Source organism: Salvelinus fontinalis, chromosome 39, assembly GCF_029448725.1.
Source record: "Salvelinus fontinalis isolate EN_2023a chromosome 39, ASM2944872v1, whole genome shotgun sequence".
In the NCBI taxonomy this organism is placed as follows: Eukaryota; Metazoa; Chordata; class Actinopteri; order Salmoniformes; family Salmonidae; genus Salvelinus; species Salvelinus fontinalis.
Window position 1 is genome coordinate 27,402,204 of NC_074703.1, and position 18,069 is coordinate 27,420,272.

General features: G+C 46.3%; 2 protein-coding genes across 3 annotated transcripts in view; one reads left to right on the plus strand and one right to left on the minus strand.

Annotated features, from left to right (window-relative positions):
• Nucleotides 1–758: 758 nt before the first annotated feature.
• LOC129838538 (bestrophin-3-like) lies at nt 759–17,457 on the plus strand. Of its 2 annotated transcripts, none has more exons than XM_055905583.1 (10): nt 759–942; nt 1,208–1,373; nt 1,679–1,773; nt 4,359–4,592; nt 5,934–6,088; nt 10,194–10,271; nt 12,979–13,131; nt 14,307–14,387; nt 14,566–14,717; nt 16,374–17,457. In XM_055905583.1, exons 2-10 carry the CDS (start codon nt 1,222–1,224, stop codon nt 17,329–17,331), a joined length of 2,058 nt encoding a protein of 685 aa, XP_055761558.1. In that variant the 5' UTR covers nt 759–942; nt 1,208–1,221; the 3' UTR covers nt 17,332–17,457. The 2 variants fall into 2 exon arrangements, with proteins under 2 accessions (XP_055761558.1, XP_055761559.1); XM_055905584.1 differs by having other exon boundaries at nt 1,211–1,373.
• Nucleotides 17,458–17,555: 98 nt separating this feature from the next.
• The window catches only part of nots (nothepsin), a 19,308-nt gene continuing 18,794 nt past the window's right edge, over nt 17,556–18,069 (minus strand). Inside the window, exon 9 of the mRNA XM_055905585.1 lies at nt 17,556–18,069. This exon is cut by the window's right edge and continues 2,262 nt beyond it. The gene's annotated coding sequence lies outside the window, so the exon portion shown is untranslated.

Sequence of the window (18,069 nt, forward strand, 5' to 3'; positions counted from 1 at the left end):
ATTCCACTGCCATGACATAGTGCGCATCTTATTCCAACCGCCATGACATAGTGCGCATCTTATTCCACCGCCATGACATAGTGCGCATCTTATTCCACTGCCATGACATAGTGCGCATCTTATTCCACCACCATGACATAGTGCGCATCTTATTCCACCGCCATGACATAGTGCGCATCTTATTCCACCGCCATGACATAGTGCTCATCTTATTCCAACCGCCATGACATAGTGCGCATCTTATTCCACCTCCATGACATAGTGCGCATCTTATTCCACCGCCATGACATAGTGCGCATCTTATTCAACCGCCATGACATAGTGCGCATCTTATTCAACCGCCATGACATAGTGCGCATCTTATTCCACCGCCATGACATTGTGTGCATCTTATTCCAACCGCCATGACATAGTGCGCATCTTATTCAACCGCCATGACATAGTGCGCATCTTATTCAACCGCCATGACATAGTGCGCATCTTATTCCACCACCATGACATAGTGTGCATCTTATTCCACTGCCATGACATAGTGCGCATCTTATTCCACCTCCATGACATTGTGTGCATCTTATTCCACCGCCATGACATAGTGCGCATCTAATTCCACCTCCATGACATAGTGCGCATCTTATTCCACCGCCATGACATAGTGCGCATCTTATTCCACCGCCATGACATAGTGCGCATCTTATTCTAACCGCCATGACATAGTGCGCACCTTTTTCCAACCGCCATGACATGGTGCGCATCTTGCCCAGACAGCCATAGCCAGGAGCGCACCGGCAGCTGGACTGACAGACAGACACAGACAGACAACAAGCTAAATGTGGCCAGGGCGGGTCACCTGATGATTGCTCAATCTTGACTCACGGTTCAGGAATACACTATATTACACCTAAAGCAACAACAAGCAATGTGATTTAGATTTGGTACAAAAAGGTATGTGTGGAAAATGTATACTTTTATTATTGTTTTTAATAACGTTATTTCTTATCTACTGTGGGCATGTAACATGGAAATACTGTTTATTTTGTGGTTTGACGGGTTATTATTGTGCCATGGCAGCTTGCCTTGACAGAGTAGTTTACTGCAGAACTATTCCTTTTAGATATGAATTCAAATCAGCTACATTCACAAGCGGTAAAGACAAGGGAGTGTCTGTCAACTGAGTGTAAATTAGATGACCGGGTCGTTTTTTCAGCAGCAGATTGAAGGAAGATGACGGTGACGTACTCCAGTAAAGTCGCCAACGCCACGTTCTTCGGTTTCCATAGACTTCTACTGCGATGGAGAGGCAGCATCTATAAACTGCTTTATCGGGAGTTTATAGTCTTTGTACTGTTGTATACCTTGGTGAGCCTCGTTTACAGGTAGGTATAATATTAAGCTATTATGGGTTTTTCCGTTAACACATTAGTGTTGTCACAAATACAAGTCCTCGGTGATATGAAATATGTCTAATATAATTGTTATGTTATTTGTGTGTTTATAGTCTATAACATTATGTATTATCTGTTTATAACTGTGAATACAAAATGAAGGTGTCATATGAGCCTTTTGATTTGACTTTGCATGATGGGGTCTGTAATCGATTTGTATCGCTGTGATATATTAATAACTGCATGTGAACACATCTATAACGTTACTTAATTAATTAACACATCTATCAATCTAGATTTGCTCTCTCAGACCCTGAAAAGCGTTTCTTTGAAAAGTTGGCTCTTCACTGTAACAAGTATGCAGAACAGATTCCAGTCACGTTTGTGCTTGGTAAGTCAGTACAACTAGTGCTGGTTGAAATCAGCGCATGCTTGCCGAGTAGTTTATAGTAGCTCACGGCCTATTAACCCTATGAGCTACTGGAGCTGTGCTGAGATGAGAATGCCTGTTTCTACCTGAATACTGTATAGGTGCTTTCCAGATGTGCTGAAAGTGCTTTACATTTGAAGTGGGAAATCCACCTCACCCGCAACCCCATGTGTAGCTTGCCTGGCTACCCAAACTCTTTGCTCCAGCCAAACGCTACACCCACAGATGTTAGTTTCTTCTCCGCGGTAATGGAGCGAACATAGGAGCAGCGGAAGAATTCAGTTTGAGTCGTCGGGCAAATGTGTATCAGCCGCCTAAAAACAGAATGACAACAGTGCAATACTTTCTCGATCACCACACACGCACGCACGCACAAACACCGACACACACAAACACACTGCGTTAACTGTCTGACTTGCTTGCTACTATCCAACCAAATTAACCAAACTAATCGTCAACAGTGCCAGGCAACAAACTAATGATAGTGATGTTTCAACCATTACATAACAGAAGCTCTCAGACAGACACTGATTCCAGTGGGGAAATGAACTGGTGATTGAGTTAATGGAAGGAAATCATTAGGAGTCGGACCAAAGCAGGGAAAGTGGGATATTGTTGGTTTGCTTGGGTGCTAGAGTGCTTTGCATGGCATATCAGATTGTTGCTTAATAATGTTGTGCTTCTGTGTGAATGGCACAAAGTGGCTTTCATGACATTTACGTATCTCAGTTTATGTCAAAAGTAGCCTGAAGAGTACTGCACTGTGTAGGAAATTAAATGTCATTTTGGGAAGCAGCCCTTCTCAACCCAAACCTCATCCTTGGTTGCTACTGTAGTCATACCTGACAAAATACTGTTTAGACTTACTGTAGACCAGGGCTTTCCAACCCAAACCTCATCCATGGTTGCTACTGTAGTCATACCTGACAAAATATTGTTTAGACTTACTGTAGACCTGGGCTTTCCAACCCAAACCTCATCCTTGGTTGCTACTGTAGTCATACCTGACAAAATACTGTTTAGACTTACTGTAGACCAGGGCTTTCCAACCCAAACCTCATCCTTGGTTGCTACTGTAGTCATACCTGACAAAATACTGTTTAGACTTACTGTAGACCAGGGCTTTCCAACCCAAACCTCATCCTTAGTTGCTACTGTAGTCATACCTGACAAAATACTGTTTAGACTTACTGTAGACCAGGGCTTTCCAACCCAAACCTCATCCATGGTTGCTACTGTAGTCATACCTGACAAAATATTGTTTAGACTTACTGTAGACCTGGGCTTTCCAACCCAAACCTCATCCTTGGTTGCTACTGTAGTCATACCTGACAAAATACTGTTTAGACTTACTGTAGACCAGGGCTTTCCAACCCAAACCTCATCCTTGGTTGCTACTGTAGTCATACCTGACAAAATACTGTTTAGACTTACTGTAGACCAGGGCTTTCCAACCCAAACCTCATCCTTAGCTGCTACTGTAGTCATACCTGACAAAATACTGTTTAGACTTACTGTAGACCAGGGCTTTCCAACCCAAACCTCATCCTTGGTTGCTACTGTAGTCATACCTGACAAAATACTGTTTAGACTTACTGTAGACCAGGGCTTTCCAACCCAAACCTCATCCTTGGTTGCTACTGTAGTCATACCTGATAAAATACTGTTTAGACTTACTGTAGACCAGGGCTTTCCAACCCAAACCTCATCCTTGGTTGCTACTGTAGTCATACCTGACAAAATACTGTTTAGACTTACTGTAGATCAGGGCTTTCCACCCCTGTTCCTGGAGAGCTACCGTCCGGTAGGTTTTCACTCTAGGAACAGGGTTGGAGTTAAAACCTACAGGAGGGTATCTCTCCAGGAACAGGGTTGGAGTTAAAACCTACAGGAAGGTATCTCTCCAGGAACAGGGTTGGAGTTAAAACCTACAGGAGGGTATCTCTCCAGGAACAGGGTTGGAGTTAAAACCTACAGGAGGGTATCTCTCCAGGAACAGGGTTGGAGTTAAAACCTACAGGAAGGTATCTCTCCAGGAACAGGGTTGGAGTTAAAACCTACAGGAGGGTATCTCTCCAGGAACAGGGTTGGAGTTAAAACCTACAGGAGGGTATCTCTCCAGGAACAGGGTTGGAGTTAAAACCTACAGGAAGGTATCTCTCCAGGAACAGGGTTGGAGTTAAAACCTACAGGAGGGTATCTCTCCAGGAACAGGGTTGGAGTTAAAACCTACAGGAGGGTATCTCTCCAGGAACAGGGTTGGAGTTAAAACCTACAGGAGGGTATCTCTCCAGGAACAGGGTTGGAGTTAAAACCTACAGGAGGGTATCTCTCCAGGAGCAGGGTTGGAGTTAAAACCTACAGGAGGGTATCTCTCCAGGAACAGGGTTGTAGTTAAAACCTACAGGAGGGTATCTCTCCAGGAACAGGGTTGGAGTTAAAACCTACAGGAAGGTATCTCTCCAGGAACAGGGTTGGAGTTAAAACCTACAGGAAGGATGTAGAGCCCTGGTGTAGATGATGCTGATATCTCCTCCTCCCTGCAGGTTTCTATGTGACCCTGGTGGTCAACCGCTGGTGGAACCAGTTTGTGAATCTGCCTTGGCCCGACCGCCTCATGTTCCTGATCTCCAGCTGTGTTCACGGCCATGACGAGCAGGGCCGACTCCTCAGACGCACGCTGATGCGCTACGTCAACCTCACCTCACTGCTCATCTTCCGCTCCGTCAGCACCGCCGTCTGTAAGAGATTCCCCACCATGGAGCATGTGGTGGAGGCAGGTACGACCCCCGAGGGGATAACGGGTTCAGGGGTCAGGGGTCAGGACCAAGTAGTGGAAGCATGTGGTGGAGGCAGGTACGACCCCCGAGGGGATAACGGGTTCAGGGGTCAGGACCAAGTAGTGGAAGCATGTGGTGGAGGCAGGTACGACCCCGAGGGGATAACGGGGTCAGGGGTCAGGACCAAGTAGTGGAAGCATGTGGTGGAGGCAGGTACGACCCCGAGGGGATAACGGAATGCTAATAGATGGGGTCAGGGGAAAAATCATATTGACAGATAGATGCTGTACATAACGTCATGGACCAAGTAGTGGAAGCAGGTACCTCAATGACATGCGCTTGGCCTTACCTGACCCCAATAGAATACACATCAAAGGTCGACCAGGTTTGGTTTACAGGTTTGGTTCAGGTCAAGAGTGTTCTCTCAACCTTCAGTAAAAAAATTGTCTTGTCTCATCGCTGCAACTCCTGTACGGACTTGGGAGAGCCGCACTGCTTCTTGACACAATGCCCACTTAACCCAGAAGCCAGCCGCACCAATGTGTCAGAGGATACACTGTGCAATGCACCGTGACAGTGTCAGCGTGCATTGCATCCCGCCTCCCACATGAGTCGCTAGAGCACGATGGGACAAGAACATCCCTGCCGGCCAAACCCTCCCCTAACCCGACGACGCTGGGCCAATTGTGCACCGCCCCATAGGTCTCCCGGTCACGGCCGGCTGCGACAGAGCCTGGACTCGAACCAGGATCTCTAGTGGCACAGTGCCTTAGACCACTGAGCCACTCGGGAGACGCTTCCATCAGTGTTTTATTGGTTAACAGGATGCATGACGTGAGAGTTAAACAACGATCTGTAACCGGATCTTCTAGGACCATCTTTTTACTTCCTTCTTCACTTCCTTTGGACTACCCAGGACCAGCCAAATCATTAGGATTCAGTGATTGAATTAGACCTACTAAACGCCTTGTTTCCTCTGACCACTAGTATTCCCCTAGTACTGCTGTATCCACACCTCATCCACTGACACACTTACATCCCCACCTCCTCCTCCTCCTTCCACTCTTCATCCTCCCCCTCCTCCTTCCACTCCTCCTCCTCAACTTCCTCCCCTCTTCCTCTTCCTTCTCCTCATCCTCCTCTTCCCCATCCTCTTCAACTCCCTCCCCGCTTCCTCTTCCTCCTCCTCCCCCTCCTCCTCTCCCCCCTCCTCTTCCTCCTCCTCTTCCTCCTCATCTTCCTCCCCTCTTACTCTTCCTTCTCTTCTTCCTCCTCCTCCTCCTTCTCCTCCTCCCATCCTCCTCTTCATCCACCTACTCCTCCTCCTCCTCCTTCCTGCAGGCTTCATGACTCCAGAAGAGAGGAAGATCTTTGATGCTGTCAAGTCTCCCCACCTGAAGTACTGGATCCCTGTGGTGTGGTTTTCTAACATGGCGTCCAGGGCTAGGACGGAGGGGCGCATAAAGGACAGCGTGGACCTGCAGACCATCCTTAATGTGAGTATGCCAGTAGCTTGAACAGGCATAGATAGATAAAGTTTACCTGCCACAGGATACAGACGAGACATTTTGGCTCTGAATCCTGCAGAGGTTGTAGCCTGGACCGTGTGGACCTGCAGACCATACTCAATGTATGACAGCAGTATGACAGTAGCTTGACAGCAGTATGACAGTATCTTGACAGTAGCTTGACAGCAGTATGGCAGTAGCTTGACAGCAGCTTGACAGTAGCTTGACAGCAGTATGGCAGTAGCTTAACAGTAGCTTGACAGCAGTATGGCAGTAGCTTGACAGCAGCTTCACAGTAGCTTGACAGCAGTATGACAGTAGCTTGACAGTAGCTTGACAGGAGTATGACAGCAGTATGACAGTAGCTTGACAGTAGCTTGACAGCAGTATGACAGTAGCTTGACAGTAGCTTGGCTGTAGCTTGACAGTAGCTTGACAGCAGTATGACAGTAGCTTGACAGGAGTATGACAGCAGTATGACAGTAGCTTGACAGTAGCTTGACAGCAGTTTGACAGCAGTACGACAGCAGTATGACAGTAGCTTGACAGGAGTATGACAGCAGCTTGACAGTAGCTTGGCAGTAGCTTGACAGCAGTATGACAGTAGCTTGACAGTAGCTTGACAGTAGCTTGACAGCAGCTTGACAGCAGCATGACAGTAGCTTGACAGTAGCTTGACAGGAGTATGACAGTAGCTTGACAGTAACTTGACAGCAGTATGACAGTAGCTTGACAGTAGCTTGACAATAGCTTTGCAGTAGCTTGACAGTAGCTTGACAGTAGCTTGACAGCAGTATGACAGTAGCTTGACAGTAGCTTGACAGGAGTATGACAGTAGCTTGACAGTAGCTTGACGGCAGTATGGCAGTAGCTTGACAGCAGCGTCACAGTAGCTTGACAGTAGCGTGACAGTAGCTTGACAGTAGCGTGACAGTAGCTTGACAGCAGTATGTCAGTAGCTTGACAGTAGCTTGACAGTAGCTTGACAGCAGTATGACAGTAGCTTGACAGTAGCTTGACAGGAGTATGACAGTAGCTTGACTGTAGCGTGACAGTAGCTTGACAGCAGTATGACAGTACCGTGACAGTAGCGTGACAGTAGCTTGCCAGTCCAACCCCTATCCCTTCCCTGTTGCTCTAACCCTGTGATGTTAGCACATCTGTATGATGGAAACTCTACCACCTTTCAGATCTACAAACATTAGGCAGTTAGGGCCAAGGGGAAGGGGGCAATTTGGGACTGGGACATACCCGTCACAGTAAACAGAAGAGACTCTGAACAGAGCAAGCACAGAGACTACGTCCTCTGTATCCTAGGAGCTGTAAGCCAGGGGTTGAACCGTTACGACCTTGAATCCAGGAAGGATAGATACAATCCTAAAAACAGCCAGCAGGGTACTGGATACCTTGAATCCAGGAAGGAAAGATACAATCCTAAAAACAGCCAACAGGGTACTGGATACCTTGAATCCAGGAAGGAAAGATACAATCCTAAAAACAGCCAGCAGGGTACTGGATACCTTGAATCCAGGAAGGAAAGATACAATCCTAAAAACAGCCAACAGGGTACTGGATACCTTGAATCCAGGAAGGAAAGATACAATCCTAAAAACAGCCAGCAGGGTACTGGATACCTTGAATCCAGGAAGGAAAGATACAATCCTAAAAACAGCCAGCAGGGTACTGGATACCTTGAATCCAGGAAGGAAAGATACAATCCTAAAAACAGCCAGCAGGGTACTGGATACCTTGAATCCAGGAAGGATAGATACAATCCTAAAAACAGCCAGCAGGGTACTGGATACCTTGAGGCCAGGTCATGGAAGAGATGACTAGTCCAAGACTGTCTGCTAAACACAAGGCATGCTGAGTATTATGAGCAGTAACATTATACTGTTTACTGGGACTTCAATATTCTTAAAGTACAGCTCCTTCATTATAGTGACATCTTTATGAGGAGTAACATTATAGACTTGGACTTCGGAAGTTTAAATACACCTTAGCCAAATCCATTTAAACTCAGTTTTTCACAATTCCTGACATTTAATCCTAGTAAAAATTCCCTGTCTTAGGTCAGTTAGGATCACCACTTTATTTTAAGAATGTGAAATGTCAGTATAATAGCAGAGAGATTGATTTATTTCCGTTTTTATTTCTTTCATCACATTCCCAGTGGGTCAGAAGTTTACATACACTCAATTAGTATTTGGTAGCATTGCCTTTAAATTGTTTAACTTGGGTCAAACATTTCGGGTAGCCTTCCACAAGCTTCCCACAATAAGTTGGGTGAATATTGTCCCATTCCTCCTGACAGAGCTGGTGTAACTGAGTCAGGTTTGTAGGCCTCCTTGCTCGCAAACACTTTTTCAGTTCTGCCCACAAATTTTCTATAGGATTGAGTTCAGGGCTTTGTGATGGCCGCTACAATACCTTGACTTTGTTGTCCTTAAGCCATTTTGCCACAACTTTGGAAGTATGCTTGGGGTCATTGTTCATTTGGAAGACCCATTTGCAACCAAGCTTTAACTTCCTGACTGATGTCTTGAGATGTTGCTTAAATATATCCACATAATTTTCCTCCATCATGATGCCATCTATTTTGTGAAGTGCACCAGGCCCTCCTGCAGCAAAGCACCCCCACAACATGATGCTGCCACCCCCGTGCTTCACGTTTGAGATGGTGTTCTTTGGCTTGCAAGCATCCCCCTTTTTCCTCCAAACATAATGATGGTCATTATGGCCAAACAGTTCTATTTTTGTTTCATCAGACCAGAGGACATTTCTCCAAAAAGTATGATCTTTGTTCCCATGTGCAGTTGCAAACCGTAGTCTGGCTTTTTAATGGCCGTTTTGGAGCCGTCGCTTCTTCCTTGCTGAGCGGCCTTTCAGGTTATGTCGATATAGGACTCGTTTTACTGTGGATATAGATATTTTTGTACCTGTTTCCTCCAGCATCTTCATAAGATCCTTTGCTGTTGTTCTGGGATTGATTTGCACTTTTTGCACCAAAGTACGTTCATCTCTAGGAGACAGAAGGCGTCTCCTTCCTGAGCGGTATGATGGCTGCGTTATCCCATGGTGTTTATACTTGCGTACTATTGTTTGTACAGATGAATGTGGTATTTGAAAATTGCTCCCAAGGATGAACCAGACTTGTGGAGGTCTACAATGTTTTTCTGAGGTCTTGGCTGATTTCTTTTGATTTTCCCATGATGTCAAGCACTGAGTTTGAAGGTAAACCTTGAAATACATCCACAGGTACACCTCCAATTGACTCAACTGATGTCAATTAGCCAATCAGAAGCTTCTAAAGCCATGGCATCATTTTCTGGAATTCTCAAAGCTGTTTGAAGGCACAGTCAACTTAGCGTATTTAAACGTTTGACCCACTGGAATTGTGATACAGTGAATTATAGGTGAAATAATCTGTCTGTATACAATTGTTGGAAAAATGACTTGTGTCATGTACAAAGTAGATGTCCTAACCAACTTGCCAAAACTGTTTGTTTACAAGAAATGTGTGGAGTGGTTGAAAATGAGTTTTAATGACTCCAACCTACGTGTATGTAAACTTCTGACTTCAACGGTAAATATTATTAGTTTACAGCTCTACTTGTGGAAATAGATATGAGATGCAATGATATAGAACTGCATTGACCCTCACTAACACTATGCTAAACTCTGAGCCTGTCTCCTCTATTAATACGACCGTGATCCTAACAGGGTCTGGATCATGTTGCTGTGTGTGTGTGTGTGTGTGTGTGTGTGTGTGTGTGTGTGTGTGTGTGTGTGTGTGTGTGTGTGTGTGTGTGTGTGTGTGTGTGTGTGTGTGTGTGTGTGTGTGTGTGTGTGTGTGTGTGTGTGTGTGTGTGTGTGTGTGTGTGTGTGTGTGTGTGTGTGTGTGTAAATAGCTGCAAACGCAAACTCAGTGCAACCCCATGCTCTGTCTCTCTCTCTCTCTCTCTCTCTGTCTCTGTCTCTGTCTCGGTCTCTCTCTCTCTCTCTCTCTCTCTCTCTCTCTCTCTCTCTCTCTCTCTCTCTCTCTCTCTCTCTCTCTCTCTCTCTCTCTCTCTCTCTCTCTGTGGTTCTCTAGGAGATGAACAGATTCAGGACTTGGTGCTCCACTCTCTTTGGTTATGACTGGGTTGGGATTCCTCTCGTCTACACACAGGTGTGGATAGCATGTACGCACACACACACACGCACGCACGCACTTACCCAGGGAATCTTCTGTTAATAGCCACTGTGCATACCATGTGTACTATAACTCACACTGTCCTCCCGTGTCCTCTTTAAAACCCAGTGGGTTGTGACAGTGTGGTAGCCTGAGGCAGGGTTTCTCAAACATGGGCCTGTGGCCACCCCTGGGTGCACATTTTTGTTTTTGCCTTTACACTGCACAGCTGATTGAAATAACCGACTCATCATCAAGCTTTGATGATTTGAATCAGCTGAGTAGTGTTAGGGGGAAAACCAAAACGTGCACCCAGGCAGGGCCCCAGGTCCGAGTTTGGGAAACCCTGCTTTAGAGGATGGCTTCCCTCTCTCCCCCTCTCCAATCCCTCTCTCTCTCCACTCCCTCTCCCTCTCTCCCTTCTCCCCTCTCCCTCTCTTCCCTCTGCTCTCTCTCACCCCCTCTTCTCCTCTCTCCCCTGTCTCCCCTCTCTCTTCCCTAGTGGGCAATAAGCCCTCTGCTCCTCTTTCCCTTCGTCTCCCCTCTCCTTCCCCTAGTGGGCAATAAGCCCTCTGCTCCTCTCTCCACCCATCTCCCCTCTCTTTCCCCTAGTGGGCAATAAGCCCTCTGCTCCTCTCTCCCTCCGTCTCCCCTCTCTCTCTCCCCTAGTGGGCAATAAGCCCTCTGCTCCTCTCTCCACCCATCTGCCCCTCTCTCTCCCCTAGTGGGCAATAAGCCCTCTGCTCCTCTCTCCACCCATCTCCCCTCTCTCTCCCCTAGTGGGCAATAAGCCCTCTGTTCCTCTCTCCCTCCGTCTCCCCTCTCTCTCTCCCCTAGTGGGCAATAAGCCCTCTGCTCCTCTCTCCACCCATCTCCCCTCTCTCTACCCTAGTGGGCAATAAGCCCTCTGCCCCTCTCTCCCTCCGTCTCCCCTCTCTCTCTCCCCTAGTGGGCAATAAGCCCTCTGCTCCTCTCTCCACCCATCTCCCCTCTCTCTCCCCTAGTGGGCAATAAGCCCTCTGCCCCTCTCTCCCTCCGTCTCCCCTCTCTCTCTCCCCTAGTGGGCAATAAGCCCTCTGCTCCTCTCTCCACCCATCTCCCCTCTCTCTCCCCTAGTGGGCAATAAGCCCTCTGCTCCTCTCTCCACCCATCTGCCCCTCTCTCTCCCCTAGTGGGCAATAAGCCCTCTGCTCCTCTCTCCACCCATCTCCCCTCTCTCTCCCCTAGTGGGCAATAAGCCCTCTGTTCCTCTCTCCCTCCGTCTCCCCTCTCTCTCTCCCCTAGTGGGCAATAAGCCCTCTGCTCCTCTCTCCACCCATCTCCCCTCTCTCTACCCTAGTGGGCAATAAGCCCTCTGACCCTCTCTCCCTCCGTCTCCCCTCTCTCTCTCCCCTAGTGGGCAATAAGCCCTCTGCTCCTCTCTCCACCCATCTCCCCTCTCTCTCCCCTAGTGGGCAATAAGCCCTCTGCTCCTCTCTCCACCCATCTCCCCTCTCTCTCCCCTAGTGGGCAATAAGCCCTCTGCTCCTCTCTCCACCCATCTCCCCTCTCTCTCCCCCAGTGGGCAATAAGCCCTCTGCCCCTCTCTCCCTCCGTCTCCCCTCTCTCTCTCCCCTAGTGGGCAATAAGCCCTCTGCTCCTCTCTCCACCCATCTCCCCTCTCTCTCCCCTAGTGGGCAATAAGCCCTCTGCTCCTCTCTCCACCCATCTCCCCTCTCCTTCCCCTAGTGGGCAATAAGCCCTCTGCTCCTCTCTCCACCCATCTGCCCCTCTCTCTCCCCTAGTGGGCAATAAGCCCTGTGCTCCTCTCTTCCCCTCAAGCGGTTCCAACCAGCTGTGGACAGGGAAGATGCCGTCCCTTTGTGATGAGCACGTCCAGGGCAGCTTACTGTAACACCACATGATGATTACAGAGAAATGGAGAGTTCAGAGTAATGGATGGGGCAGCAGGACCCGAGGGTAGGATGTGTTCTCTATAGCCATTGGCTAGTTGGGTAGCTGCCCTCTATCTCTCTGCGGTCTACACAAATTACCAGTGTGACCTCTGGCGAGTCAGTGACATCTGTTGACACTTTTCTGAGTGTTCTAATGACCTGCCCTGGGTCTGCAGTTGAAAATGAGCTTTTACAGTAATGTTGACTCAAGGTCCCTGTAAAACTAAATGTATTAAAGTTTCATGTGACGTTTGTCGACTGATTTGTTGCTGTTCAGGCAGCAGCGCTGTGAATTAAATGAAACCATCAGCGTGATCGTGATCACTTTTCAGAGGCTATGTAATCTCAGACAGTAAATCACATCAATGGAATGACTTGGCCATGAGTGTCTCATCCAACAATGAAAACACTCGCTTGGTCACATGGCAAATAAATCCTGTTTATTGACATTGTGTTTATTTACATTGTGTTTATTTACATTGTGTTTATTTACATTGTGTACTTGTAAATAGCTACAAAGACAACCTGTGGAACCATGGTCTCTATTTGTCTCTCCAACTCTCCTTCCCTCTCTCTTCTCTCCCTCCCCCCTCTCTCCCTCCCCCTTTCTCTCCATCTCCCCCCTCCTCTCCCTCCCCCCTCTCTCCCTCCTCCTCTCCTTCCACCTCTCTCCTCTCCCTCCCCCCTCTCCCCCTCCTCTCCCTCCCCCCTCTCCCCCTCCCCATCTCCCCCTCCTCTCCTCCCCCTCTCCCCCCTCCTCTCCTCTCCAGGTAGTAACCCTGGCCGTCTACACCTTCATCTTTGCCTGTATTATTGGTAGACAGTTCTTGGACCCAGCTCAGGGTTACCCAGGGCATGACCAGGACTTTTACGTTCCCATCTTCACTATGCTACAGTTCTTTTTCTACTCTGGCTGGCTCAAGGTATCTCTCTGCACTCATGAATGCGCACACGCACACACACACGCACACACACACGCGCACACACACACACACACACACACACACACACACACACACACACACACACACACACACACACACACACACACACACACACACACACACACACACACACACACACACACACACACACACACACACACACACACACACACACACACACACACACACACACACACACAGTTGTTATTGTAGTCCAGCTGGCTCAAGGTATGACACACACACACACACACACACACACACACACACACACACACACACACACACACACACACACACACACACACACACACACACACACACACTTGTTATTGTAGTCCAGCTGGCTCAAGGTATGACACACACACACACACACACACACACACACAGTTGTTATTGTAGTCCAGCTGGCTCAAGGTATGACACACACACACACACACACACAGTTGTTATTGTAGTCCAGCTGGCTCAAGGTATGACACACACACACACACACACACACACAGTTGTTATTGTAGTCCAGCTGGCTCAAGGTATGACACACACACACACACACACACAGTTGTTATTGTAGTCCAGCTGGCTCAAGGTATGACACACACACACACACACACACACACAGTTGTTATTGTAGTCCAGCTGTCCTCCACAAACCTTTTTGCCTTTTTAGTTTCAACCAGGGAAATTAGATCCCGGTCATCAAATCACAGTACTGTCGTTCTGGGGTTGTGATGTTATTATGAAGGTCTTGTGAGAGTGAATGTGGGGTTACAAAGGGTACAGTGTCAGTACACAATGTGGGGTTACAAAGGGTACAGTGTCAGTACACAATGTGGGGTTACAAAGGGTACAGTGTCAGTACACAATGTGGGGTTACAAAGGGTACAGTGTCAGTACACAATGTCTGTACAGCTGCTGCACAATGTCTGACAATCAAGTTCATTGGATGAAAAGGGGGATTTGTAAGAAGTGGAAGTATGGAACCCAAATTCTGTTGACAGGAAGATTATCTACGCCTTGTGTTTTGTGGGATTTCATTTGTCAACCAACGTTGTAATCCCCGATGTCACATGACTGCCAGTTGTTTGATTTCACTTCCTTATCAAGACATTTTTCTGAGATAATGAACAGTGATGTGAGAGGCCCTTCTCCTTCAGGTTGCTGAGCAGCTCATCAATCCATTTGGGGAGGATGACGACGACTTTGAGGCTAACTGGTGTATCGACAGAAATCTGCAGGTTACTTTCAATCAATCAATCAATCAATCATTCAATCAATCAATCAATCAACCAAACATTTGTTGCAAAGTGCCTCACAGTAACCCAGACTAGTTTTCATGTCTTTCCCAAGCCAATATTATTGATTGATCTGTCATTTGTGCCAATCGATCATTCAGTCAATACCTGTGTGTCTCAGGTGTCATTGATCGCGGTGGATGAGATGCACATGAACTTCCCTCCAATGACGAAAGACATTTACTGGAACGACTCTGCCGCTCTGCCTCCCTACACGCTGGCTGCTGCCGACTACTGCATCCCCTCATTCCTCGGATCCACCAGAGAGTTGGAGTGAGGACATGACGACACGACACGCACGCACGACACGCACACACGACACGCACGCACGACACGCACACACGACACGCACGCACGACACGCACACACGACACGCACGCACGACACGCATGCACGCACGACACGCACGCACACACACACACACACACAGTACACGCAACTGTATACTCAAGTCCTACGTATGCAAGGACACGTGTTGAAAAACTCCCATTTCTTATCAGCTAGATATCTGTCTGAGAGAAGATGGACAAGAGGGCATGACTAGAGAGGATACAGCTTATGTGTCAAATTGACACATTTTATCTCACCCTAACCCTTTTCCTAGTCTCCTGTTGCCATACCTCCAAAATCACATTGTTTTTTTCCTAGCCTGCTACGAAAAGTCAATTCCGGTCAATTCTGACAAGCTGTATACTATCTAGTCAAAAACTTTATTATTCACTGAAATATCCATAAACTGTATACTGTCTAGTCTAATGTAGTCAATAATATCCATAAACTTTATACTATCTAGTCAAAACCATTATTATTCACTGAAATATCCATAAACTGTATACTATCTAGACTAACATATTCACTAATATCCATAAACTGTATACTATCTAGTCAAAACCATTATTATTCACTGTAATATCCATAAACTGTATACTATCTAGACTAACGTATTCACTGTAATATCCATAAACTGTATACTATCTAGACTAACGTATTCACTAATATCCATAAACTGTATACTATCTAGTCAATACTGTTACTATTCACTGTAATATCCATAACCTGTATACTATCTAGACTAACGTATTCACTGTAATATCCATAAACTGTATACTATCTAGACTAACGTATTCACTGTAATATCCATAAACTGTATACTATCTAGTCAATACTGTTACTATTCACTGTAATATCCATAACCTGTATACTATCTAGACTAACGTATTCACTGTAATTTCCATAAACTGTATACTATCTAGACTAACATATTCACTGTAATATCCATAAACTGTATACTATCTAGACTAACGTATTCACTGTAATATCCATAAACTGTATACTATCTAGTCAAAACCATTATTATTCACTGTAATATCCATAAACTGTATACTATCTAGACTAACATATTCACTGTAATATCCATAAACGGTATACTATCTAGACTAACGTATTCACTGTAATATCCATAAGCGGTATACTATCTAGTCTAATGTATTCACTGTAATATCCATAAACTGTATACTATCTAGTCAATACCGTTACTATTCACTGTAATATCCATAACCTGTATACTATCTAGACTAACGTATTCACTGTAATATCCATAAGCGGTATACTATCTAGACTAACATATTCACTGTAATATCCATAAGCGGTATACTATCTAGTCTAATGTATTCACTGTAATATCCATAAACTGTATACTATCTAGTCAATACCGTTACTATTCACTGTAATATCCATAAACTGTATACTATCTAGACTAACGTATTCACTGTAATATCCATAAACTGTATACTATCTAGTCAATACCATTACTATTCACTGTAATATCCATAATCTGAAAACTATCTAGACTAACGTATTCACTGTAATATCCATAAGCGGTATACTATCTAGTCTAATGTATTCACTGTAATATCCTCTATTTTTCAGTCTATCGGGCATTTTTCAGTTTGGAGAGGCAGACAAAATGGACATTCACAGACAGGACAGCCACAACACCAATCACAACTTCCGTCATGGTCGTCAAACGTCAGTCCTGGGGCACGTGCGTAGGCTTCTCAGCGTCCAGGATCCCCCAGAGCTCGTTCCTCCTCGGCCCTCCTTCAAACGTCACAGCAGTGAGGCCTTCTTCCCCTTCAGACCTGACTCCCATGACTACCCTGGATCAGACGACCAGGCTCCCCCAGGACCTGATCACTCTCTGTTCCCCAGACCCAACCTCTTTAACTCCCATAACCCCCTCTCGCCCAACCACCCTCTGGATACGCTACGGGAGGTTAGTAGTACTCTTTCTTCCCTGAACACTGAGCCCCGTACGCCGTCCTTCACAGACCTGCCTCAGTGGGTGGTAAGTCCACCTGCTTTTTCTGATGATCATGGGGATAGTGGTTATGGGGGTGATGGAGGGACGTGTGGGGCATTATCTGGTGCTCCACAACCCCTGAATCATATAGAGACCTTCTCCCAACAGACAGGGCTTGAGCAGGCCTCAAATAAGCCTGGGACTCCAGTAGATCTGTCCCCCATTGTGGAGGCTCTGGCCCTGAACACGAATCAGGGCAACAGCTGTACCCAGCCGAGGCCCAAGAAGTTGAGCTGGAACATCCCCAAAGACTGGTGTAAGCCACAGAGACGTCAGCTGTCCTTTCAGTTCTCCAGACAGGGCTCAAAGAGCTCCCTGCACAGCCTGCCTAGTCCCAAAGGCCTAGGGAGGAGGAGAGGCCCAAACACTTCCACAGCCCTCCACTTTCCTGCTGAGCATGCCCAGTTCGAAGCACTGCAAGTCCCAGAGACAGACATTCTGGAGTCCAACGGTCATGAGAGTGACAAGAAGGACACCGATGACAGCCAAGAGAACAAGGACAAGTCACCATCGGAGAAGTCGTAATATTCTTCTGACATACAGTACATATCAACCTGCTGTGCCATAATAGGAGTCATTTAACAGGAGCTCTAAGGGTGTATCCAGCATTATTAATTGACACCCTAATAAACATAAAATGTTTGTTTTATAATAAAATGTAATTTATAATAAAATATAATTTATTCAGTCATCGTTCAATGTTACTCATTGTACTCACTCACAAAATGATGCAACAAAAAAACACCTGATTGCATTAAAACAATTATTTATTAACTTTAGTAGAATGGAAATGCATGAATTATTCTCAAAAGATACCAGACAGACACTGATAATGCTGGACAGACAGACACTGATAATGCTGGGCAGACATACACTGATAATGCTAGACAGACACCGATAATGCTGGACAGACAGACACTGATAATGCTAGACAGATATACACCGATAATGCTAGACAGACAGACACCGATAATGCTAGACAGACAGACACTGATAATGCTAGACAGACAGACACTGATGATGCTGGACAGACAGTCACTGATAATGCTGGACAGACATACACTGATAATGCTGGACAGACATACACTGATAATGCTAGACATACAGACACCGATAATGCTAAACAGACAGACACGGATCATGCTAGACAGACATACACTGATAATGCTAGACAGACAGACACTGATCATGCTAGACAGACAGACACTGATCATGCTGGACAGACATACACTGATAATGCTAGACAGACACTGATAATGCTAG

Bases quoted from the DNA above. Each gene is read 5' to 3' on its own strand.
- LOC129838538 (XM_055905583.1), top strand. From the start codon at position 1,222: ATGACGGTGACGTACTCCAGTAAAGTCGCCAACGCCACGTTCTTCGGT. The intron at 1,374-1,678 runs GTAGGTATAATA...CTATCAATCTAG, and splicing joins TTGGTGAGCCTCGTTTACAG to ATTTGCTCTCTCAGACCCTG. The intron at 4,593-5,933 runs GTACGACCCCCG...TCCTTCCTGCAG, and splicing joins GGAGCATGTGGTGGAGGCAG to GCTTCATGACTCCAGAAGAG.